This window comes from Squalius cephalus, assembly GCF_949319135.1.
Source record: "Squalius cephalus genome assembly, chromosome: 10".
Lineage (NCBI taxonomy): Eukaryota > Metazoa > Chordata > Actinopteri > Cypriniformes > Leuciscidae > Squalius > Squalius cephalus.
Genome location: NC_137131.1, coordinates 26,337,549 through 26,363,231, shown reverse-complemented (window position 1 = coordinate 26,363,231; position 25,683 = coordinate 26,337,549). Strand labels below are relative to the sequence as shown.

General features: G+C 39.4%; 1 protein-coding gene across 1 annotated transcript in view; it reads right to left on the bottom strand.

The window, feature by feature from the left end:
* The window catches only part of LOC307166199 (uncharacterized protein), a gene marked incomplete at both ends in the record, with an annotated part of 29,399 nt that extends 4,441 nt beyond the window's left edge, over positions 1-24,958 (bottom strand). The window contains 5 exons of the mRNA XM_079884415.1: positions 22,554-22,663; positions 23,593-23,740; positions 23,851-24,077; positions 24,265-24,481; positions 24,581-24,958. Of these exons, the coding sequence (XP_079740541.1) occupies positions 22,554-22,663; positions 23,593-23,740; positions 23,851-24,077; positions 24,265-24,481; positions 24,581-24,958 (1,080 nt within the window). The remainder of the gene's footprint in view (positions 1-22,553; positions 22,664-23,592; positions 23,741-23,850; positions 24,078-24,264; positions 24,482-24,580) is intronic.
* Between the last annotated feature and the right edge of the window lie 725 nt (positions 24,959-25,683).

Sequence of the window (25,683 nt, the reverse complement as noted above, 5' to 3'; positions counted from 1 at the left end):
TTGACACTTGAAAAGAAAAAAAACATGGCACATCAACAGCAAATGTTCTGCATAGCATACACTGTATTAACCTCAAACAGCTTTAAACAGCAATTACTCAATGAATATATTACATTAATACAATTGATTTAAGAAACACTACTGAAAAAGCAGGGAAATCTCATAATAGCACAAATCAAGTATAATATAATGGGGAACAAAACAAAAAATAAAAACAAACCTCAGTTTGCAACCGTATTTATTCAACAAACATTTTCCATTCCTGAATGGCCTTTTTATAAGAGGGGGTTGCATCCTGCTCATGGAGGACATCTGCCAGAACTTGTGTTTGCAACACAGACAAGAGTGTAGCAATACACTTGGGATAGGTCAGGTGGAATGCATAGTAATATGCCAGGAGGTAGAGAAGCCCCTCGTGAAGCAAATCTTTCCCAAAGGTTACAACTGGAGTTGTACCTACAACCACCATGCAGTTCTCCTCACCAACCAGCAAGACAGGACTGGAAAGCACACGCCGGTGGACGAAGGTATCAGGATCCTCTGAGGGCTAGAAAACCAAATATATAATTAAAGCTGCAAGCAGCGATGAAAAGGGCCCTCGCACCCCTGCCACCGCCACCCGGCGCCTTTAGGAAATGCCTTAAGATTACACTCACCAAATTTGAAGAGGATCAGATCAAAACTGTAGGAGGAGTATGTTAAAGTACAACATCAGGAAATTACGAAAAATGTCCAAAATCTAGGAGGAAGTTCAAAATAGATCACTTCCTGTTGTGTTTAGGGCTATGCTCCAAGAGACTTTTCTGTAGGTATTGGGTCAATACATGCATGTACCAAATTTCATACCTGTCCGTGAAACCAGGAGCCGGGGCAAAATGTGGGGGCAATAATTTACCGAATTTGCCCCCCCCAATTCTGAAAACCATATCACACGTAAATTTTCACCACTTCTGAGGCGTGTGCAAAGTTTCATGATTTTTCGAGCATGTTTTGTATTTGCCACACTTCCTGCTACCAGCAGGTGGCGCTATTGCTATAACCAAGTATGAGCATGGTCATGTGTTCAGGACAGGACTCTTATCAAACATGTGAAGTTTGGGACAGATTGGAAATTGTATGGCTGAGTTACTGCAGGCTGTCTGTGGTTGCCTAGCAACATCGGAACTGCATTCAACATTAATATTGAACTTATCTGATCATGCATATATCACCAAAAGGCCGAAATTGGGTGAACGTTTGTCAGGCCGCCGAGGGCACACCCTTCGACGAAAACTCTAGATCTTCGCAATTTAACGTCACAAAGGCCTTAAGATTACACTCACCAAATTTGAAGAGGATCAGATCAAATCTGTAGGAGGAGTTCGTTAAAGTACAACATCAGGAAATTACGAAAAATGCCCAAAATCTAGGAGGAAGTTCAAAATAGCTCACTTCCTGTTGTGTTTAGGGCTATGCTCCAAGAGACTTTTCTGTAGGTATTGGGTCATTACATGTATGTACCAAATTTCATACCTGTACGTGAAACCAGGAGCCGGGGCAAAATGTGGGGGCAATAATTTACAGAATTTGCCCCCCCCAATTCTGAAAACCATATCACACGTAAATTTTCACCACTTCTGAAGCGTGTGCAAAGTTTCATGAGTTTTCGAGCATGTTTAGGCCCTCTAAAAAGCGATTCACTTTGGAGAAGAAGAAGAAGAAGAAGAAGAAGAAGAAGAAGAAGAATAAACGGAGCAAAAACAATAGGGTCCTCTCACCATCGGTGCTCGGGCCCTAATAATAATAATAATAATAAACAGAGCAATTCCAAGAGGGTCCTCACACCATCGGTGCTCGGGCCCTAAATATAGCTGCGAGCAGCGATTGCGGGCCCAAGCCGGTGGCACCGCCACCCTGGTGCCTTTAGTGTAACTAAAGACACCAGGGTGGCGGTGTCACTGGCTTGGGCCCTCCATCGCTGCTCGCAGCTATATTTATATATATATATATATATATATATATATATATATAGACACACACACACAGATATATATATATATATATATATATATATATATATATATATATATATATCAGACAAGTAATATTCTTTGTCTTGTCACTTAAAAAAAAAAAAAAAAAAAAAAAATTCTTTTTTTCCCCCTATTTTTAATATATATATATATATATATATATATATATATATATATATATATATATATATATATATATATATATATATATATATATATTACCTTTTTTTGGATGCTAAACTATTGTTTATTATATGCTTTGTACTTCACTCACGTTCCAATATCGAAGGGAAAAATTATCCTCTTCACATGCGCAAAAATGTGCTTGGAAACATCACAGTGGAGCGGTGCTTACTGTGAATGTACGAATTGTACTACTGACTATTTAGAGCAGTGTAATTGTTATATGTTAGGTTGACTATTTTATTATTATATTTTATGAAGGCCATAATGAACAGGCTGCGATGTCAAGATTACAATGCTGGAATGTGTGTGTGTGTGTGTGTGTGTGTGTGTGTGTGTGTGTGTGTGTGTGTGTGTTCATGTTTTTCTATCCCGGTGGGGACTTCAACCTGAATGCATACAGACTCATGGGGACTCGTGTCACAGTGGGGACCTAAATAGAGGTCCCCATGGGTAAACAAGCTTATAAATCATACAGAATGAGTTTTTTTGGAAATGTAAAAATGCAGAAAGTTTTCTGTGATAGGTAGGTTTAGGGGTAGTATTAGTGTGAGGAGATAGCATATACAGTTTATACAGTATAAAAAAAATTAAGGCTATGGAGAGTCCCCACAAAGATAGTAAACCGTGTGTGTGTGTGTGTGTGTGTGTGTGTGGCGTGGGCGCGTTTGAACAGTGGACACATAAAAACATACTCCGTCATTATACAGGACGACATTCAAACTGCAAAGTGTTAACTTATATTTGTGTACAGTCGCAATAAAACACAACATTGTGCTTTTGTAAAATAATTTCAAGCAATCCACCCCCGAAAGGCGCTAATTTTAAAATTAAACTAAAATGCTCACGGCTGCACGGGCATTCATAACGGTGCGCATCCACGGCGAGGAACGAGCGAGGAATGTTTTTCAGTTAATTCCTACTTCCATAGGAATTCATTTGAAATGCTTGCTCAACCACTATCAATGTCAGTGCGGACGAACATATTTTACTTTCGTTTTTAAGTTGGCGATTCAAAAGCCCCCAGTGGTGTCACACGTCGATTAACCGGTGGTAAAATATTCTCAAAGTCACATATTACCTAGTATATTTTTATATAGATACAATAGGCCTACCTGATTTTGAACACAAGCGGGCAGTATAGCCCTATGTATAAGGAGGAGTAACTAAAAACTCAGAGTCTGAAATATCCAAAAAATCCACATTCAGACCAAAATATCTGACTTCCAGATGGCTGGAGCTAATGAATGTAAATTAGAAAGTTGTCCGGCTTGATGAGTACAATATACAAACTATTTTTTTTTTACTGTAGTTAAAACTAACCCGCCCACTTTTGTCAAAAGCATGTTGAAAGTGACACACTTCCTGCTGCCAGTTGGTGGCGCTATAACTTTGACTCACAATAGTTACATCCATCTGATCGGCCTCTTACCACGAACACACTGCTGAAGTTTCATCAAGATCAGTTAATGTATGCATAAGTTATTCCACTTCGTGTTTCTCTTTTCTCGCCATAAATTCGTTTCCTCGCCACGGCCAAACCGTTCGAGATATCAAAAATCCATCCGCAATTTAGAATCCTCAATGTCTTGACTTCATGCACACCGAGTTTGGTGGGGATTGGATGAATTCTCTAAGAGGAGTACTTCGCATTCCACAGCAAGCGTTTTCCAAACAACCCATAATAGCTGACTTCCTGTTGGGCTGGCGTAAAACTTGACCGGGGGAAAGTTGTTCGGCCCGATGAGATCTATATGTGTACCGAGTTTCATATTAATTCATGCAAGCGTGTTTGATCTATGGACCAAGTTTTGGGACACCGTTCAAGGGGGCGCTGTTGAACCCCCCTGCCACGGCCGGGTACCAGCTTCAGCCCGTCCCTGATGGCAGGGGGTTCTGACTTGTGTGCAAAGTTTCAAGAGTTTTTGAGCACGTTAAGGACCCCAAAAGCCCCTGAAACCTTGAATAACAATATAAAAGCAATAGTCAAATCCCCCCCTCCCCTCACACACACAGAGACACAGAGAGAGGGACAGAAAATTCTTCAGAAAATCCACATTCAAACCAAAATATCTCTCTTCCTGTTGGTCGGAGATCATTAATGTAAATTAGAAAGTTGTCCGTCTTGATGAGAACAATACACATACCAAGTTTTGTTGCTGTTGATAAAACTAACCCCCCCACTTATGACTAAAGGTGGCGCTACTGAGCCCCTCAGCACGCCCGTTTCTGAAACTTTGCACAAGTCTACGGGCTAATAAGTGTGATGTGTCTGTCGAGTTTCATCCAATTTCAAGTATGTTAAGAGTCTCAAAAGCATCAAAAAAGAATAATAAAGTTTGAAGCGTTGCCATGGCAACAGTATTAAAGATATCAAAAATCCTTTCACAGGTCTACATCTGCCGTGTGTTTACATTATACACATAAAGTTTGAAGCAAATCGGGTAAAAATAAGAGGGTGATTTCAAAGCATTTTGAAAGGGACACACTTCCTGCTGCCAGTTGGTGGCGCTATAACTTTGACTCACAATAGTCACATCCATGTGATCGGCCTCTTACAACGAACACACTGCTGAAGTTTAATCAAGATCAGTTAATGTATGCAGAAGTTATAACACACTTCCTGTTTCCATTATTCGCCATAAATTCGTGTCCTCGCCACGGCCAAACCGTTCGAGATATCAAAAATCCGTCCGCAATTTAGCATCCTCAATGTCTTGACTTCATGCTGACTGAGTTTGGAGGCGAATGGATGAATTCCCTAGGAGGAGTACATTAAATTCCACAGCATGCGTTTCCAAACAACCCATAATAGCCGACTTCCTGTTGGGCTGGCGTAAAAGTAAAAGTACGAAAGTTGTTTGGCCCGATGAGATCTATATGTGTATTGAGTTTCATATTATTACATGCAAGCGTGTCTGATTTATGGACCAAGTTTTCGGACCCCGTTCAAGGGGGCGCTGTTGAGCCCCCCTGCCACGCCCGGGTACCAGCTTCACCCCGGCCCTGATGGCCGCGGGTTCTGACCTGTGTGCAAAGTTTCAAGAGTTTTCGAGCACGTTAAGGGTCTCAAAAGTGCCCGAAAGGTTGACAGAAAAATAATAATAATAATAATAATTAAAGCTGCAAGCAGCGATGAAAGGGCCCTCGCACCCGTGCCATCAACACTCGGTGGCTTTAGGAAGGCAGAGCATGGTTGGGAAATGTACATTTAAGGAGGTATATATAGTAAGAGTATGTCAAAGTCAGTTACAAAATGTTTTGTATAATGGTGATAATAGCATGCTTCATGACTCAGCTAAGTGTTGCTAGCATGTTCAGTCTGTTTCTAGCATGCTTAGTACACAATAATTATGTGGTTAGTACTGCATTACTGTGTTAACCATGTCAGTTTCTGTTGCCAGTAGGTGGCGTTATGACTATAACTGAATATGAGCATGGATGTGTGTTCAGGACAGAACTCTTATCAAACGTGTGAAGTTTGGTGCAAATTGGACATTGCCTTCTTGAGTAACAACAAAGTCATGTTTCATTGAATTAGCATTCTTTAGAACTTAGCTAAGCATTGTTAGCATGTTTTAACATGTTGCTAGAACGGCATCAACGTGTTAAACATGTCACTTCCTGTTGCCAGTTGGTGGCGCTATTACTATAACTGAACATCCTCATGTAGATGTGTTCAGGCCATGACTCTTATCAAAAGTGTGAAGTTTGGGGCAGATTGGACATTCCATGCCTGAGTTACAGCAAATTCCTATTTAATTGCAATAATAGCATGCTTTAGCACTCGGCTAAGAGTTTGCTAGCATGTTTTAGCATGTTTCTAGTATGTTGTTAGCATGTTTAACACTTGCTGGCACTTTTTTATATGTTATTAGGAGTCCACAACAGTGTTAAACATGTCACTTCCTGTTGCCAGCAGGTGGCGCTATGACTGTAACTGAATATAAGCATGGTCATGTGTTCAGGACAGAACGCTTATCAAAAGTGTGAAGTTTGGGGCAGATTGGACATTCCATGCCTGAGTTACAGCAAATTCATATTTAATTGCAGTAATATCATTCTTTAGCACTTAGCTAAGTGTTTGCTATTATGTTTTAGCATGTCTCTAGTATGTTGGTAGGATGTTTAGCACCTACTGGCATTTTTTTATATGTTATTAGGAGTCAAGAACAGTGTTAAACGTCACTTCCTGTTGCCAGCAGGTGGCGCTATGACTATAACTAAATATGAGCATGGACATGTGTTCAAGAGATAACTCTTATCAAACGTGTGACGTTTGGGGTAGATTGTACATTGCCTTCTTGAGTAACAACAAAGTCCTGTTTCATTGAATTAGCATGCTTTAGCACTTAGCTAAGTATTGCTAGCATGTTTTAATATGTTTCTAGCATGTTTAGAACTCAATGGCATTTTTAACATGTTGCTAGAACGGCATCAACGTGTTAAACATGTCACTTCCTGTTTCCAGTAGGTGGCGCTATTACTATAACTGAATTTGAGCATAGGCATGCGTTCAGGCCATGATTCTTATCAAACATGTGAAGTTTGGGGCAGATTGGACGTTCCATGCCTGAGTTACAGCAAATTCCTATTTAATTGCAGTAATAGCATGCTTTATCACTTAGCTAAGTGTTTGCTAGCATGTTTCTAGTATGTTGCTAACCTGTTTAGCACTTGCTGGCTCTTTTATATATGTTATTAGGAGACCACAACAGTGTTAAACATGTCACTTCCTGTTGACAGCAGGTGGCGCTATTACTATAACTGAATATTCTCATGTAGATGTGTTCAGGCCATGACTCTTATCAAACGTGTGAAATTTGGGGCAGATTGGACATTCCATGCCTGTGTTACAGCAAATTCCTATTTAATTGCAGCAATAGCATGCTTTAGCACTTAGCTAAGTGTTTGCTAGCATGTTTTAGCATGTTTCTAGTATGTTGTTAGCATGTTTAGCACTTGCTGGCACTTTTTTTATATGTTTTTATATGTCCACAACAGTGTTTAACATGTCACTTCCTGTTGCCAGCAGGTGGCACTATGACTGTAACTGAATATGAGCATGGTCATGTGTTCAGGACAGAACGTTTATTAAAAGTGTGAAGTTTGGCGCATATTGGACATTGCCTTCTTGAGTAACAACAACATCCTGTTTCATTGAATTAGCATGCTTTACCACTTAGCTAAGTATTGCTAGCATGTTTTAACATTAGCTAGCATGTTTTAACATGTTTCTAGCATGTTTAGACCTCAATGGCATTTTTAACATGTTGCTAGAATGGCATCAACGTGTTAAACATGACACTTCCTGTTGCCAGTAGGTGGCGCTATTACTATAACTGAATATTATCATGTAGATGTGTTCAGGACAGAACGCTTATCAAAAGTGTGAAGTTTGGGGCAGATTGGACATTCCATGCCTGAGTTACAGCAAATTCCTATTTAATTGCAATAATAGCATGCTTTAGCACTTAGCTAAGAGTTTGCTAGCATGTTTTAGCATGCTTCTAGTATGTTGTTAGCATGTTTAGCACTTGCTGGCACTTTTTTATATGTTATTAGGAGTACATAACAGTGTTAAACATGTCACTTCCTGTTGCCAGCAGGTGGCGCTATGACTATAACTGAATATGAGCATGGCCATGTGTTCAGGACAGAACTCTTATCAAACGTGTGAAGTTTGGGGCAGATTGGACATTCCATGCCTGAGTTACAGCAACTTCCTGTTTCATGGCGAAACATCGAAATTTGTAAGGCCGCCGAGGACCCGCCCTTCGACGAAAACTCAAGATCTTCGCAATTTAACGTCGCAAAGGCCTTAAGATTACACTCACCAAATTTGAAGATGATCAGATTAAAACTGTAGGAGGAGTTCGTTAAAGTACGAGGCCTGAAAATGGCAAAAACTGCACAAAAATCTGAGAGGAAGTTCAAAATGGCTGACTTCCTGTTGTGTTTAGGGCTATGCTCCAAGAGACTTTTTTGTAGGTATTAGGTCATTACACGTATGTACCGAATTTCGTGCACGTACGTTGAACGTTGCGGGAGGCGCACTCCGTTGAACTTTTATAGGTGGCGCTATCGAGCCATTTTGCCCCGTCCAATTCTGAAACCTATATCAGATGTAAATTTTCGCCAGTTCTGACGCGTGTGCAAAGTTTCGTGAGTTTTCGCGCATGTTTAGGCCCTCAAAAATGCAATTCAATGCGGAGAAGAATAATAATAATAATAATTAAAGCTGCAAGCAGCGATGAAAGGGCCCTCGCACCCGTGCCATCAACACTCGGTGGCTTTAGGAAGGCAGAGCATGGTTGGGAAATGTACATTTAAGGAGGTATATATAGTAAGAGTATGTCAAAGTCAGTTACAAAATGTTTTGTATAATGGTGATAATAGCATGCTTCATGACTCAGCTAAGTGTTGCTAGCATGTTCAGTCTGTTTCTAGCATGCTTAGTACACAATAATTATGTGGTTAGTACTGCATTACTGTGTTAACCATGTCAGTTTCTGTTTCCAGTAGGTGGCGTTATGACTATAACTGAATATGAGCATGGATGTGTGTTCAGGACAGAACTCTTATCAAACATGTGAAGTTTGGTGCAAATTGGACATTGCCTTCTTGAGTAACAACAAAGTCATGTTTCATTGAATTAGCATTCTTTAGAACTTAGCTAAGCATTGTTAGCATGTTTTAACATGTTGCTAGAACGGCATCAACGTGTTAAACATGTCACTTCCTGTTGCCAGTTGGTGGCGCTATTACTATAACTGAACATTCTCATGTAGATGTGTTCAGGCCATGACTCTTATCAAAAGTGTGAAGTTTGGGGCAGATTGGACATTCCATGCCTGAGTTACAGCAAATTCCTATTTAATTGCAATAATAGCATGCTTTAGCACTTGGCTAAGAGTTTGCTAGCATGTTTTAGCATGTTTCTAGTATGTTGTTAGCATGTTTAACACTTGCTGGCACTTTTTTATATGTTATTAGGAGTCCACAACAGTGTTAAACATGTCACTTCCTGTTGCCAGCAGGTGGCGCTATGACTGTAACTGAATATAAGCATGGTCATGTGTTCAGGACAGAACGCTTATCAAAAGTGTGAAGTTTGGGGCAGATTGGACATTCCATGCCTGAGTTACAGCAAATTCATATTTAATTGCAGTAATATCATTCTTTAGCACTTAGCTAAGTGTTTGCTATTATGTTTTAGCATGTCTCTAGTATGTTGGTAGGATGTTTAGCACCTACTGGCATTTTTTTATATGTTATTAGGAGTCAAGAACAGTGTTAAACGTCACTTCCTGTTGCCAGCAGGTGGCGCTATGACTATAACTAAATATGAGCATGGACATGTGTTCAAGAGATAACTCTTATCAAACGTGTGACGTTTGGGGTAGATTGTACATTGCCTTCTTGAGTAACAACAAAGTCCTGTTTCATTGAATTAGCATGCTTTAGCACTTAGCTAAGTATTGCTAGCATGTTTTAATATGTTTCTAGCATGTTTAGAACTCAATGGCATTTTTAACGTGTTGCTAGAACGGCATCAACGTGTTAAACATGTCACTTCCTGTTGCCAGTAGGTGGCGCTATTACTATAACTGAATTTGAGCATAGGCATGCGTTCAGGCCATGATTCTTATCAAACATGTGAAGTTTGGGGCAGATTGGACGTTCCATGCCTGAGTTACAGCAAATTCCTATTTAATTGCAGTAATAGCATGCTTTATCACTTAGCTAAGTGTTTGCTAGCATGTTTCTAGTATGTTGCTAACCTGTTTAGCACTTGCTGGCTCTTTTATATATGTTATTAGGAGACCACAACAGTGTTAAACATGTCACTTCCTGTTGACAGCAGGTGGCGCTATTACTATAACTGAATATTCTCATGTAGATGTGTTCAGGCCATGACTCTTATCAAACGTGTGAAGTTTGGGGCAGATTGGACATTCCATGCCTGTGTTACAGCAAATTCCTATTTAATTGCAGCAATAGCATGCTTTAGCACTTAGCTAAGTGTTTGCTAGCATGTTTTAGCATGTTTCTAGTATGTTGTTAGCATGTTTAGCACTTGCTGGCACTTTTTTTATATGTTTTTATATGTCCACAACAGTGTTTAACATGTCACTTCCTGTTGCCAGCAGGTGGCACTATGACTGTAACTGAATATGAGCATGGTCATGTGTTCAGGACAGAACGTTTATTAAAAGTGTGAAGTTTGGCGCATATTGGACATTGCCTTCTTGAGTAACAACAACATCCTGTTTCATTGAATTAGCATGCTTTAGCACTTAGCTAAGTATTGCTAGCATGTTTTAACATGTTTCTAGCATGTTTAGACCTCAATGGCATTTTTAACATGTTGCTAGAATGGCATCAACGTGTTAAACATGACACTTCCTGTTGCCAGTAGGTGGCGCTATTACTATAACTGAATATTATCATGTAGATGTGTTCAGGACAGAACGCTTATCAAAAGTGTGAAGTTTGGGGCAGATTGGACATTCCATGCCTGAGTTACAGCAAATTCCTATTTAATTGCAATAATAGCATGCTTTAGCACTTAGCTAAGAGTTTGCTAGCATGTTTTAGCATGCTTCTAGTATGTTGTTAGCATGTTTCGCACTTGCTGGCACTTTTTTATATGTTATTAGGAGTCCATAACAGTGTTAAACATGTCACTTCCTGTTGCCAGCAGGTGGCGCTATGACTATAACTGAATATGAGCATGGTCATGTGTTCAGGACAGAACTCTTATCAAACGTGTGAAGTTTGGGGGAGATTGGACATTCCATGCCTGAGTTACAGCAACTTCCTGTTTCATGGCGAAACATCGAAATTTGTAAGGCCGCCGAGGACCCGCCCTTCGACGAAAACTCAAGATCTTCGCAATTTAACGTCGCAAAGGCCTTAAGATTACACTCACCAAATTTGAAGATGATCAGATTAAAACTGTAGGAGGAGTTCGTTAAAGTACGAGGCCTGAAAATGGCAAAAACTGCACAAAAATCTGAGAGGAAGTTCAAAATGGCTGACTTCCTGTTGTGTTTAGGGCTATGCTCCAAGAGACTTTTTTGTAGGTATTAGGTCATTACACGTATGTACCGAATTTCGTGCACGTACGTGGAACGTTGCAGGAGGCGCACTCCGTTGAACTTTTATAGGTGGCGCTATCGAGCCATTTTGCCCCGTCCAATTCTGAAACCTATATCAGATGTAAATTTTCGCCAGTTCTGACGCGTGTGCAAAGTTTCGTGAGTTTTCGCGCATGTTTAGGCCCTCAAAAATGCAATTCAATGCGGAGAAGAATAATAATAATAATAATAAACAGAGCAATTCCAAGAGGGTCCTCACACCATCGGTGCTCGGGCCCTAATTAAAGCTGCAAGCAGCGATGAAAGGGCCCTCGCACCCCTGCCGCCGCCACCCGGCGCCTTTAGGAAATGCCTTAAGATTACACTCACCAAATTTGAAGAGGATCAGATCAAAACTGTAGGAGGAGTTTGTTAAAGTACAACATCAGGAAATGGCAAAAACTGCCCAAAATCTGAGAGGAAGTTCAAAATAGCTGACTTCCTGTTGTGTTTAGGGCTACGCGCCAAGAGACTTTTTTGTAGGTATTGGGTCTTTACATGTATGTACCAAATTTCATACCTGTACGTGAAACCAGGAGACGGGGCAAAATATAGGGGCAATAAGTAAGCCATTTTGCCCCACCCAATTTTGAAAACCACATCACACGTAAATTTTCACCACTTCTGAAGCGTGTGCAAAGTTTCATGAGTTTTCGAGCATGTTTAGGCCCTCTAAAAAGCGATTCACTTTGGAGAAGAATAATAATAATAATTAAAGCTGCAAGCAGCGATGAAAGGGCCCTCGCACCCCTGCCACCGCCACCCGGCGCCTTTAGGAAATGCCTTAAGATTACACTCACCAAATTTGAAGAGAATCAGATCAAAACTGTAGGAGGAGTATGTTAAAGTACAACATCAGGAAATTACGAAAAATGTCCAAAATCTAGGAGGAAGTTCAAAATAGATCACTTCCTGTTGTGTTTAGGGCTATGCTCCAAGAGACTTTTCTGTAGGTATTGGGTCAATACATGCATGTACCAAATTTCATACCTGTACGTGAAACCAGGAGCCGGGGTAAAATGTGGGGGCAATAATTTACCGAATTTGCCCCCCCAATTCTGAAAACCATATCACACGTAAATTTTCACCACTTCTGAGGCGTGTGCAAAGTTTCATGATTTTTCGAGCATGTTTTGTATTTGCCACACTTCCTGCTACCAGCAGGTGGCGCTATTGCTATAACCTAATATGAGCTTGGTCATGTGTTCAGGACAGGACTCTTATCAAACATGTGAAGTTTGGGACAGATGGGAAATTGTATGGCTGAATTACTGCAGGCTGTCTGTGGTTGCCTAGCAACATCGGAACTGCATTCAACATTAATATTGAACTTATCTGATCATGCATATATCACCAGAAGGCCGAAATTGGGTGAACGTTTGTCAGGCCGCCGAGGGCACACCCTTCGACGAAAACTCTAGATCTTCGCAATTTAACGTCACAAAGGCCTTAAGATTACACTCACCAAATTTGAAGAGGATCAGATCAAATCTGTAGGAGGAGTTCGTTAAAGTACAACATCAGGAAATTACGAAAAATGCCCAAAATCTAGGAGGAAGTTCAAAATAGCTCACTTCCTGTTGTGTTTAGGGCTATGCTCCAAGAGACTTTTCTGTAGGTATTGGGTCATTACATGTATGTACCAAATTTCATACCTGTACGTGAAACCAGGAGCCGGGGCAAAATGTGGGGGCAATAATTTACAGAATTTGCCCCCCCCCAATTCTGAAAACCATATCACACGTAAATTTTCACCACTTCTGAAGCGTGTGCAAAGTTTCATGAGTTTTCGAGCATGTTTAGGCCCTCTAAAAAGCGATTCACTTTGGAGAAGAATAATAATAATAATAAACGGAGCAAAAACAATAGGGTCCTCTCACCATCGGTGCTCGGGCCCTAATAATTAAAGCTGCAAGCAGCGATGAAAGGGCCCTCGCACCCGTGCCATCAACACTCGGTGGCTTTAGGAAGACAGAGCATGGTTGGGAAATGTACATTTAAGGAGGTATATATAGTAAGAGTATGTCAAAGTCAGTTACAAAATGTTTTGTATAATGGTGATAATAGCATGCTTCATGACTCAGCTAAGTGTTGCTAGCATGTTTAGTCTGTTTCTAGCATGCTTAGTACACAATAATTATGTGGTTAGTACTGCATTACTGTGTTAACCATGTCAGTTTCTGTTGCCAGTAGGTGGCGTTATGACTATAACTGAATATGAGCTTGGATGTGTGTTCAGGACAGAACTCTTATCAAAAGTGTGAAGTTTGGTGCAAATTGGACATTGCCTTCTTGAGTAACAACAAAGTCATGTTTCATTGAATTAGCATGCTTTAGCACTTAGCTAAGCATTGTTAGCATGTTTTAACATGTTTCTAGCATGTTTAGAACTCAATGGCATTTTTAACATGTTGCTAGAACGGCATCAACGTGTTAAACATGTCACTTCCTGTTGCCAGTTGGTGGCGCTATTACTATAATTGAACATTCTCATGTAGATGTGTTCAGGCCATGACTCTTATCAAAAGTGTGAAGTTTGGGGCAGATTGGACATTCCATGCCTGAGTTACAGCAAATTCCTATTTAATTGCAATAATAGCATGCTTTAGCACTTGGCTAAGAGTTTGCTAGCATGTTTTAGCATGTTTCTAGTATGTTGTTAGCATGTTTAACACTTGCTGGCACTTTTTTATATGTTATTAGGAGTCCATAACAGTGTTAAACATGTCACTTCCTGTTGCCAGCAGGTGGCGCTATGACTGTAACTGAATATAAGCATGGTCATGTGTTCAGGACAGAACGCTTATCAAAAGTGTGAAGTTTGGGGCAGATTGGACATTCCATGCCTGAGTTACAGCAAATTCATATTTAATTGCAGTAATATCATTCTTTAGCACTTAGCTAAGTGTTTGCTAGTATGTTTTAGCATGTCTATAGTATGTTGGTAGGATGTTTAGCACCTACTGGCATTTTTTTATATGTTATTAGGAGTCAAGAACAGTGTTAAACGTCACTTCCTGTTGCCAGCAGGTGGCGCTATGACTATAACTAAATATGAGCATGGACATGTGTTCAAGAGATAACTCTTATCAAACGTGTGACGTTTGGGGTAGATTGTACATTGCCTTCTTGAGTAACAACAAAGTCCTGTTTCATTGAATTAGCATGCTTTAGCACTTAGCTAAGTATTGCTAGCATGTTTTAATATGTTTCTAGCATGTTTAGAACTCAATGGCATTTTTAACATGTTGCTAGAACGGCATCAACGTGTTAAACATGTCACTTCCTGTTGCCAGTAGGTGGCGCTATTACTATAACTGAATTTGAGCATAGACATGTGTTCAGGCCATGATTCTTATCAAACATGTGAAGTTTGGGGCAGATTGGACATTCCATTAGCCTGGGAAAACCCAGACTACTTCCGGCGAATTTCAATTCTCTCTTCAGGATAGTCTGGAGAAGAGCCCATTCAAACTCATTACTGTGCCGCCGAAATCGCGGCACCAATCAGAAACGTTTGGGGAGGGATTTACATGATGACGACAGCGCAGCGACGCAGAAGGAGTTCTCGCGCAGTGAAAAATGCATTGCGGAGCAGAGAGGAGACTGACAACACGCTGACAGTCAGGACAGAGCAGGCTACTTTTCGGTTACGTTTGATATTAAACATATTAAACAAAGTCTCAGCTTTCAAATTTGGTAATTTTTTTAAAATAAATTTAAACAATAAATACCGTTTTGTTGCTCTTTAATGTGCCGTGACAGATCGCTGTAGAGCATCAGTTAAAGCTGTTCTTGTGAACCGATCATCTCTTCCTTCTAGTTAATTTATAGCCTCAAATAAACATGAACAAACATAAGAAGGAATGTTGTTTTAACCACGGAAAGGCGTCAGTACACTCCGTTTTTCAAGTTCAAATCCTCCTATGTTAATCTCTCCTGACTGCTTTGTCGGACAAAATGGCGGATGGCGAAGTATGATTGGTCAGATCACCTGTCAATCAAGCTGAGCTACGTCGGTTGGTGACGCCCCTTTGGAAATGATTCGTCTACATAGCTTCCCCAGACCCTTCACTCAGTTTCAACTGAGAAGGGTCTGGTTTTAACCAGGCTAACATTCCATGCCTGAGTTACAGCAAATTCCTATTTAATTGCAGTAATAGCATGCTTTAGCACTTAGCTAAGTGTTTGCTAGCATGTTTCTAGTATGTTGCTAACCTGTTTAGCACTTGCTGGCTCTTTTATATATGTTATTAGGAGACCACAACAGTGTTAAACATGTCACTTCCTGTTGACAGCAGGTGGCGCTATTACTATAACTGAATATTCTCATGTAGATGTGTTCAGGCCATGACTCTTATCAAACGTGTGAAGTTTGGGGCAGATTGGACATTCCATGCCTGAGTTACAGCAAATTCCTATTTAATTGCAGCAATAGCATGCTTTAGCACTTAGCTAAGTGTTTGCTAGCATGTTTTAGCATGTTTCTAGTATGTTGTTAGCATGTTTAGCACTTGCTGGCACTTTTTTTATATGTTTTTATATGTCCACAACAGTGTTTAACATGTCACTTCCTGTTGCCAGCAGGTGGCACTATGACTGTAACTGAATATGAGCATGGTCATGTGTTCAGGACAGAACGTTTATTAAAAGTGTGAAGTTTGGCGCAGATTGGACATTGCCTTCTTGAGTAACAACAACATCCTGTTTCATTGAATTAGCATGCTTTAGCACTTAGCTAAGTATTGCTAGTATGTTTTAACATGTTTCTAGCATGTTTAGAAGTCAATGGCATTTTTAACATGTTGCTAGAATGGCATCAACGTGTTAAACATGACACTTCCTGTTACCAGTAGGTGGCGCTATTACTATAACTGAATATTCTCATGTAGATATGTTCAGGACAGAACGCTTATCAAAAGTGTGAAGTTTGGGGCAGATTGGACATTCCATGCCTGAGTTACAGCAAATTCCTATTTAATTGCAATAATAGCATGCTTTAGCACTTAGCTAAGAGTTTGCTAGCATGTTTTAGCATGCTTCTAGTATGTTGTTAGCATGTTTAGCACTTGCTGGCACTTTTTTATATGTTATTAGGAGTCCATAACAGTGTTAAACATGTCACTTCCTGTTGCCAGCAGGTGGCGCTATGACTATAACTGAATATGAGCATGGTCATGTGTTCAGGACAGAACTCTAATCAAATGTGTGAAGTTTGGGGCAGATTGGACATTCCATGCCTGAGTTACAGCAACTTCCTGTTTCATGGCGAAACATCAAAATTTGTCAGGCCGCCGAGGACCCGCCCTTCGACGAAAACTCAAGATCTTCGCAATTTAACGTCGCAAAGGCCTTAAGATTACACTCACCAAATTTGAAGATGATCAGATTAAAACTGTAGGAGGAGTTCGTTAAAGTACGAGGCCTGAAAATGTCAAAAACTGCACAAAAATCTGGGAGGAAGTTCAAAATGGCTGACTTCCTGTTGGGTTTAGGGCTATGCTCCAAGAGACTTTTTTGTAGGTATTAGGTCATTACATGTATGTACCGAATTTCGTGCACGTACGTGGAACGTTGCGGGAGGCGCACTCCGTTGAACTTTTATAGGTGGCGCTATCGAGCCATTTTGCCCCGTCCAATTCTGAAACCTATATCAGATGTAAATTTTCGCCAGTTCTGACGCGTGTGCAAAGTTTCGTGAGTTTTCGAGCATGTTTAGGCCCTCAAAAATGCAATTAAATGCGGAGAATAATAATAATAATAATAATAATAATAATAATTAAAGCTGCAAGCAGCGATGAAAGGGCCCTCGCACCCCTGCCACCGCCACCCGGCGCCTTTAGGAAATGCCTTAAGATTACACTCACCAAATTTGAAGAGGATCAGATCAAAACTGTAGGAGGAGTTTGTTAAAGTACAACATCAGGAAATGGCAAAAACTGCCCAAAATCTGAGAGGAAGTTCAAAATAGCTCACTTCCTGTTGTGTTTAGGGCTACGCTCCAAGAGACTTTTTTGTAGGTATTGGGTCTTTACATGTATTTGCCAAATTTCATACCTGTACGTGAAACGTCGAGCCGGGGCAAAATGTAGGGGCAATAAGTAAGCCATTTTGCCCCACCCAATTTTGAAAACCACATCACACGTAAATTTTCACCACTTCTGAAGCGTGTGCAAAGTTTCATGATTTTTCGAGCACGTTTTGTATTTGCCACACTTCCTGCTACCAGCAGGTGGCGCTATTGCTATAACCATAATGAGCATGGTCATGTGTTCAGGACAGGACTCTTATCAAACATGTGAAGTTTGGGGCAGATTGAAAATTGTATGCCTAAGTTACTGCAGGCTGTCTGTGGTTGCCTAGCAACATCGGAACTGCAAGCAACATTAATATTGAACTTATCTGATCATGCATATATCACCAAAAGGCCGAAATTGGGTGAACGTTTGTCAGGCCGCCGAGGGCACACCCTTCGACGAAAACTCAAGATCTTCGCAATTTAACGTCGCAAAGGCCTTCAGATTACACTCACCAAATTTGAAGAGGATCAGATCAAAACTGTAGGAGGAGTTCGTTAAAGTACAACATCAGGAAATTACGAAAAATGCCCAAAATCTAGGAGGAAGTTCAAAATAGCTCACTTCCTGTTGTGTTTAGGGCTATGCTGCAAGAGACTTTTTTGTAGGTATTGTGTCATTACATGTATGTACCAAATTTCATACCTGTAAGTGAAACCAGGAGCCGGGGCAAAATGTGGGGGCAATAATTTACCAAATTTGCCCCACCCAATTTTGAAAACCATATCACACGTAAATTTTCACCACTTCTGAAGCGTGTGCAAAGTTTCATGAGTTTTCGAGCATGTTTAGGCCCTCTAAAAAGCGATTCACTTTGGAGAATAATAATAATAATAATAATTAAAGCTGCAAGCAGCGATGAAAAGGGCCCTCGCACCCCTGCCACCGCCACCCGGCACCTTTAGGAAAGGCCTTAAGATTACACTCACCAAATTTGAAGAGGATCAGATCAAAACTGTAGGAGTTTGTTAAAGTACAACATCAGGAAATGGCAAAAACTGCCCAAAATCTGACAGGAAGTTCAAAATAACTGACTTCCTGTTGTGTTTAGGGCTATGCTCCAAGAGACTTTTTTGTAGGTATTGGGTCTTTACATGTGTGTACCAAATTTCATACCTGTACGTGAAACGTCGAGCCGGGGCAAAATGTAGGGGCAATAAGTAAGCCATTTTGCCCCACCCAATTTTTAAAACCACATCACACGTAAATTGTCACCACTTCTGAAGCGTGTGCAAAGTTTCATGATTTTTCGAGCACGTTTTGTATTTGCCACACTTCCTGCTACCAGCAGGTGGTGCTATTGCTATAATCATAATGAGCATTGGCATGTGTTCAGGACAGGAATCTTATCAAACATGTGAAGTTTGTGGCAGATTGAAAATTGTATGCCTGAGTTACTGCAGGCTGTCTGTGGTTGCCTAGCAACATCAGAACTGCAAGCAACATTAATATTGAACTTATCTGATCATGCATATATCACCAAAAGGCCGAAATTGGGTGAACTAGTGCAAAAAATGCCCGTGCAAAATCAGTTTTTGTGTGTGTTTTTAGTAATTGTTGGTTTGGTGTGTGCTCATTGTTACAATTACACAGCAAAAGTTCAGTGACATTTTTATTTGTGCATGGTAAAAAGCACACAGTGAACTCCGAGAAAACGCTATGCTTGAGCAAACAGTTTGTGAATAGGCAACTACAAATGATGCCCGTGAAAGAGACTGTGAACGCATTGAATAGGATATGTTTAGTTGGTGAATAGCATAGGCTACTATTACACAGTAGCGACAACGTTAAGCGCACCAGAATGAAATATAATATTCAGAAGTAAACACTAACAGCATAGCTGACTTACAGATTCAGTTTACATCCACAAATGAATAAGCACCTCGATTCAGGGAGCAGTGCAAAGTGCCCGTGCAAAATCAGTTTTTGTGAGCTGATCGCCGTCAAAAAAGTTCAGGAGATATTTCTTGCGATGGCAATATGATCAAAAATAACTTTATATTGATTCAATGGATTAATAGCATTTAAAAAAAAAAAAAAAAAGTCATGAATTTATTGCATTTTTGGGAAAAAATAATCCGTTTTTATAATAAATCTTAAAAAATTCAAATCCAGATTTTGATTTTCAATGTTGTTATAACCTAAAGATGCTATGTGAAAGTTTGAAACAGAAAATAGTGGTTTTCACACATTTAGTGGTTATCTCACATTCGAGAGATATGCGAATAACACACAGACAGACAGACGGACGTTTCTGTAATTTATAGATAGATGGATTTATCACGTTCGGGAACCAAACTATAATATTCAGAAGTAAACAGTGTAGCTGACTGAGTGTTTATGTCAGAATGTTTATTTTTAAACCACAGCCTTCTTGGGGCTTCTTTGACCGATACAACTCTCTAATGTCAGAATGTTTATTTTTAAACCACAACCTTCTAAAAATGATATATTTAACGATATCTTTTGCATTTCTCATCCAAACAATGTCAAACTTGGCACTGCACTTACTCGTGCCCGTGGCAAGACACCTGTCGAGTTTGAAATCAATCGGACTAACGGTTCGAGAGATATGCGAGGAACAGACACACACACACACAGACAGACAGACAGACAGACGTTCCTGTAATTTATAGATAGATGTTTGTCAGGCCGCCGAGGGCACACCCTTCGACGAAAACTCTAGATCTTCGCAATTTAACGTCACAAAGGCCTTAAGATTACACTCACCAAATTTGAAGAGTATCAGATCAAATCTGTAGGAGGAGTTCGTTAAAGTACAACATCAGGAAATTACGAAAAATGCCCAAAATCCAGGAGGAAGTTCAAAATAGCTCACTTCCTGTTGTGTTTAGGGCTATGCTCCAAGAGACTTTTCTGTAGGTATTGGGTCATTACATGTATGTACCAAATTTCATACCTGTACGTGAAACCAGGAGCCGGGGCAAAATGTGGGGGCAATAATTTACCGAATTTGCCCCCCACAATTCTGAAAACCATATCACACGTAAATTTTCACCACTTCTGAAGCGTGTGCAAAGTTTCATGAGTTTTCGAGCATGTTTAGGCCCTCTAAAAAGCGATTCACTTTGGAGAAGAAGAATAATAATAAACGGAGCAAAAACAATAGGGTCCTCTCACCATCGGTGCTCGGGCCCTAATAATAAACGGAGCAAAAACAATAGGGTCCTCTCACCATTGGTGCTCGGGCCCTAATAATAATAAACAGAGCAATTCCAAGAGGGTCCTCACACCATCGGTGCTCGGGCCCTAATAATAATAATAATAATAAACAGAGCAATTCCAAGAGGGTCCTCACACCATCGGTGCTCGGGCCCTAAATATAGAATTTAGACTACAAACACAGCAAACAAAGCTAAATAAGTAGTCAAGTCATCCTCATTTATATAGTGCTTTTAACAATATAGATTGTTTCAAATCACATTTACAGTAATAATATGGAATTACAGTAACAGAGATTGTTTGGGCTTTACAGCAGCTATAAAGTTATTGTCCAGCTAAAGTTAGTTTTGATTGATTCACTTCCGCTAAACAACATTTTAACTGAAAACAGAAAACTTTGATGTGTTCTGGCAGTCCATTTGCATAGCAACAGTTTTTGGTCAAGTAATGTTTTTTTCATTTGTTGTGGGATGGAAGTGGTTAATGAATAAATATGGAAGCATCCCAGAGCAAGACAGTTTCAACTACTCTAAATATTTCTTTTGAGAGATGGGTTTTGCTTAAATATGCTCAAATAATTTTTATTTTCAGTAAATTTTATATTAATTTTAAATAAAAATTAACTAATTAATTTGTTATATTAATAAAATAAAAGCCACTTTTAAGCTATTTTTATCAGTTTCAGTTGTTGGTGTACTGCTTTGTGGGACTGAGGGTAGTATAAGTACATATATGCGATGCACCCAAAATTAAACATTTATAATTTAGGCCATTTACATGTAATAGCATTTAACGCCTTTCAAAATGATGGGTTATTATGGGTATTTTTTTCTACCCAAAGGCTGGGATGAGGTAACTTTATCGGTTATTTTTATTTTATTCTTTTGAGTAGCCAGATTAGGATGTTTTTAAACCAAGTATTTTGTTGAGAGGGTAGGCATCTTAAAGGGTTAGCCTAGTTCACCCAAAAATGAATATTCTGTCAGTAATTACTCACCCTCAACCCCGTAAGACCTTCTTCGGAACACAAATTAAGATATTTTTGATGAAATCCGATGGCTCAGGAGGGGCTCCATTGACAGCTATTAAATTAACACTTTGAAGGCCCAGAAAGGCAGGAAAGACATTGTTAAAATAGTCCATGTGACTACAGTGGGTTAACCTTAATGTTATGAGGCGACGAGAATACTTTTTGTGTGCCAAAAAAAACGAAATAATGACTTTATTTAACAATTTCTTCTCTTCTGTATCAGTCTCTGATGCGCGTTCACGAGAGCACCATGACATATGCACCTGTGTGTGTGTGTGGTGATGACGCAGGAGCTGGCATTCTGACATATGACCAGAAAACGCAGGGCTATGTTTACAAGCAGAGGAAGACGCAAGCACAACATAAAACAGTTCAGAACTATGTCTGCAGATTTCGACACAGAGGATGAATTGCATTTTTTTAAACCAGAATATACAGAGAATGAACTAAAAGAGACAGAAGAGGCTGGAACACAACAACAGCCACAGGCTTCTGAAAGACAGAGAACAATGAAGAGCTAGTGGTGTAGATGTCATCAGTGCTAAGCGATGCCTACTGAACAGGAGAGTGTGTGCTACATCGATTGTGATATTGTCATGCCACATCTTGAAAGTTTGGATAATTCAGACGATGAGGTGACACATGTATCTCGCTGTATAACAGAGGATTCCGGCTTTCCACACGCATGTGTCGTGGTGCTCTCGTGAACGTGGGTCGGAGACTGATACGGAAGAGAAGAAATTGTTCAATAAAGTCATTATTTTGTATTTTTGGTGGACAAAAAGTATTCTCGTCACTTCATAAAATTAAGGTTGAACCACTGTAGTCACATGGACTATTTTAATTATGTCTTTCCTACATTTCTGGGCCTTCAAAGTGTTAATTATATAGCTGTCAATGGAGACAACTCACACTTAAAACTCACCGTAAGAACATGGAAAAGAGCCTCACTGATTGGGACCACTTTCTTGGGTACTGCAGAGCCAGATGGGAAGAGCAGTGGTAGGGCGGTAAAAACAGCAATGGCATGTTCAACTAGTAAAACAAACACACAAGAGTGGAGATCTATATTGATATGCACTAAGAAATTTAACACTTTATAATAAGTATACAGTAATAAAGTACTTGCAAATCATTAGCAAACTATTAGTTTATAGTTAATTTATAGTTAACATATTGTAGTATCTACATTGTTAATATATTAATAGGCTATATACAAATAGTGAGTTCACTGTCATTGTAATTAACAATTATTATTGTTTAATTAGCTTGTAGTAAAGGAATTTTTGATTGGTTATTAGGAGTAAATAGTTCTCTTAAAGCCCTGTTTACAGATCGTTTCTGATGAAATAGAACGGTTAAGATTACATTTTGGACAAATGCTGCTGTCCCGAGAATTTTAGGTTTCTTTCGCTTTCCCCCCCACCAGTAGACTGGTTGCATATGTGCACTGGAACAGTCCTTCCTAAAATGCATTAAACCTTCGTTTACAAAGATGTGAAACTCACCGAGTGGTCAGGGGTCTTCACTGATATGCTCAAGCATCTTTTGCAGCGATTTTTGTGTGAGCATATCAGTGAAGACCCCTGACCACTCGGTGAGTTTCACATCTTTGTAAACGAAAGTTTAATGCATTTTAGGAAGGACTGTTCCAGTGAACCGTTCTATTTCATCAGAAACGATCTGTAAACAGGGCTTTAAGTGTAAAATACCGAACTTGTCCTTTAAGTGCTTTAAACCAACCTTTATTAGACATTAATTCCGTTCATATTCAGTGTTTCTTAAAATGTTTACAAATACATGTAAACAATAAAATACAAATACTGAGCAGTTAACTAACTATTAGTTTGCAAATGATTTTCTAGTACTTTATTACTTTATTTATTTTAAAGTGTTACTGAAATTAGGTGTGTGGGTATTATCTATAAAGAATCAATCAATCAATCAATAAAATACAGCTTTACCTCCATTTAATGTCCTTGGAGGCTTCATGACTTTCTTCATGACACCATAAAACTGAACCTTGGAGTAGAAGGTCTCCCACCTGCCTTTCACCTCAGAAATGTATTGGCAATTGTTCGGCTCAATGATTCTCTGCAGTTCATCCATTGTCTGAGAGAAATAATTATTGAAAGTTATAAGAATCATCAACCTGTACGTCTGCAGTTAGGTAGATGATATGTTTTACATCATACATATAAATTATGCTTCTGTGTACTCACATGGTCCAGTTCTTTGAAGCACGGGTATGCCTGTAAAATTTGTGTGGGTCTGTCTTGCTCCTTCAAAGTATCTGAGTCAATGAAATTTCTTCTGGACTGGAACTCCAGGTCTAATAGATGAGTTACAGCAGCTTTGTTTGGCTTCTTTGCTTTGTACATTTCTCGTAGAGTCCTGTAATGTCGTGCCTGTGTTTTCTGGCTGTCAAGGCTGTTGTTTGGACCATCGGCTATAATTCAGGCATACGATATAATTAGAATATATCATTGAACAAGATGCACAAAATCAACAATTCAAGAATGTATGCCACATAAAAATAAATAAGGCAGAATTAGGCTTACATATATTACCAAATATTATGGTATTACTTGTTGCAAAAATTCTATACATTTTATAGTACATTTTTATGTACATACATGCTTCATCGATGCTGTCATTTTCTTGCCGTGGGGTGCTTGATTTTGAAGGTGAGGATAGATGAAGTGTTGATGCACTGGAATCAGCATCATAGTCACTTGCCACTGCAGCAGAAGGTTCTTCGTCCAGGCGGGCTCTCTTGGAATGAGGGGGTTTGGCCTTCACGGGACTTCGGATATTTGAAAGTCGCTTCATGAGCTTTTTGGCAACAGTGTCCTGTACGACAGAACAAAAGCATCAATGAATTGTTTAGAAACAATGTTAGCAGAAAAACATACTTTAAATATAAATATTCAAGTAAACAAAGTCACTTACCCACTCGTGACTAGATCCAGTTGACTTATCTTTTATCATAGGGTAGTATTCCACTAACCGCTTCGCCATGGCAAGAACTTCATGTTTAGTGGGGTATTTGTAGTCATCTGAAGAGGCTCTTGCAATTGAGATCATATTTGTCATGGTATTTCGGATGAGCCGGCAGAAGAGCTCCTTTGATAAGGTGACTTCACCCTCTTTTCCAAGACGCTGCTGCTCAAAGTATGCACGTCTCACGTGTTGTAGTTCACTGTCAGTGAAGAGAACGTATTCTGGGCTGGGTAACTTCATAAACTTTGAAGTGCTGGGGTCGTCTCGTTTTGAACTTTCATTATGTTCATCATCTGTTGATGAACCTTGGGTTTCAACAGGAATCATGTGCCCCTAAAATACAAATGTTTACTGTACATTAATCAAATCAAAGTCATTTTATTTTCAGAGCATCTCACTTGTATGTATAAGTGTTAATCTTTAACGACACCAACTTACATATGGTGTGGCTAAAGTACTGAAAACAGTTGAAAAATATCCAAAACACAAGTATTTTAAGTAAATTTACCTGTTCTTCCTTATGAGTCATAAGCCAAATGGCTTTGCGCTGCAGGAAGTGCTCAGGACCAGGAAAGAGATCTCGGATATCATCTCGTGAGAGAGTTGGTAAAATCTCTTCACCAATGTTAGCAGCTTAGATCAGAACACATGTAAATATGTTAGTTAGCATAGCTCAGGTTTCTAAGCGTTATACTTTGTATACAGAACTTTTCAGATATTGTAAAAATATATCCACATCATTATAACTATTTAGTTCACCCAAATAGAGAAATTTCTGTTTTGTAACATGGACCTAACAGGGCAGAAATGTTAAATCTATGAAATGATTTATGAGTGAAAATAAAACAGGCAATAATGATAACAGCTTCGTAACACTTGACAATAAGGTTATTTTTATTTGCATCAGTAAATTCATTAAGTATTATGAAAAAGCAATAAACAGTTGTAGAGCATTTAACAATGGTTATTTCATAACAATCATACAATGAAATATTTGTACTACTATTACCCAATGTTAGAGTATACACATTTAAATAAAAAATGTAGGTAAC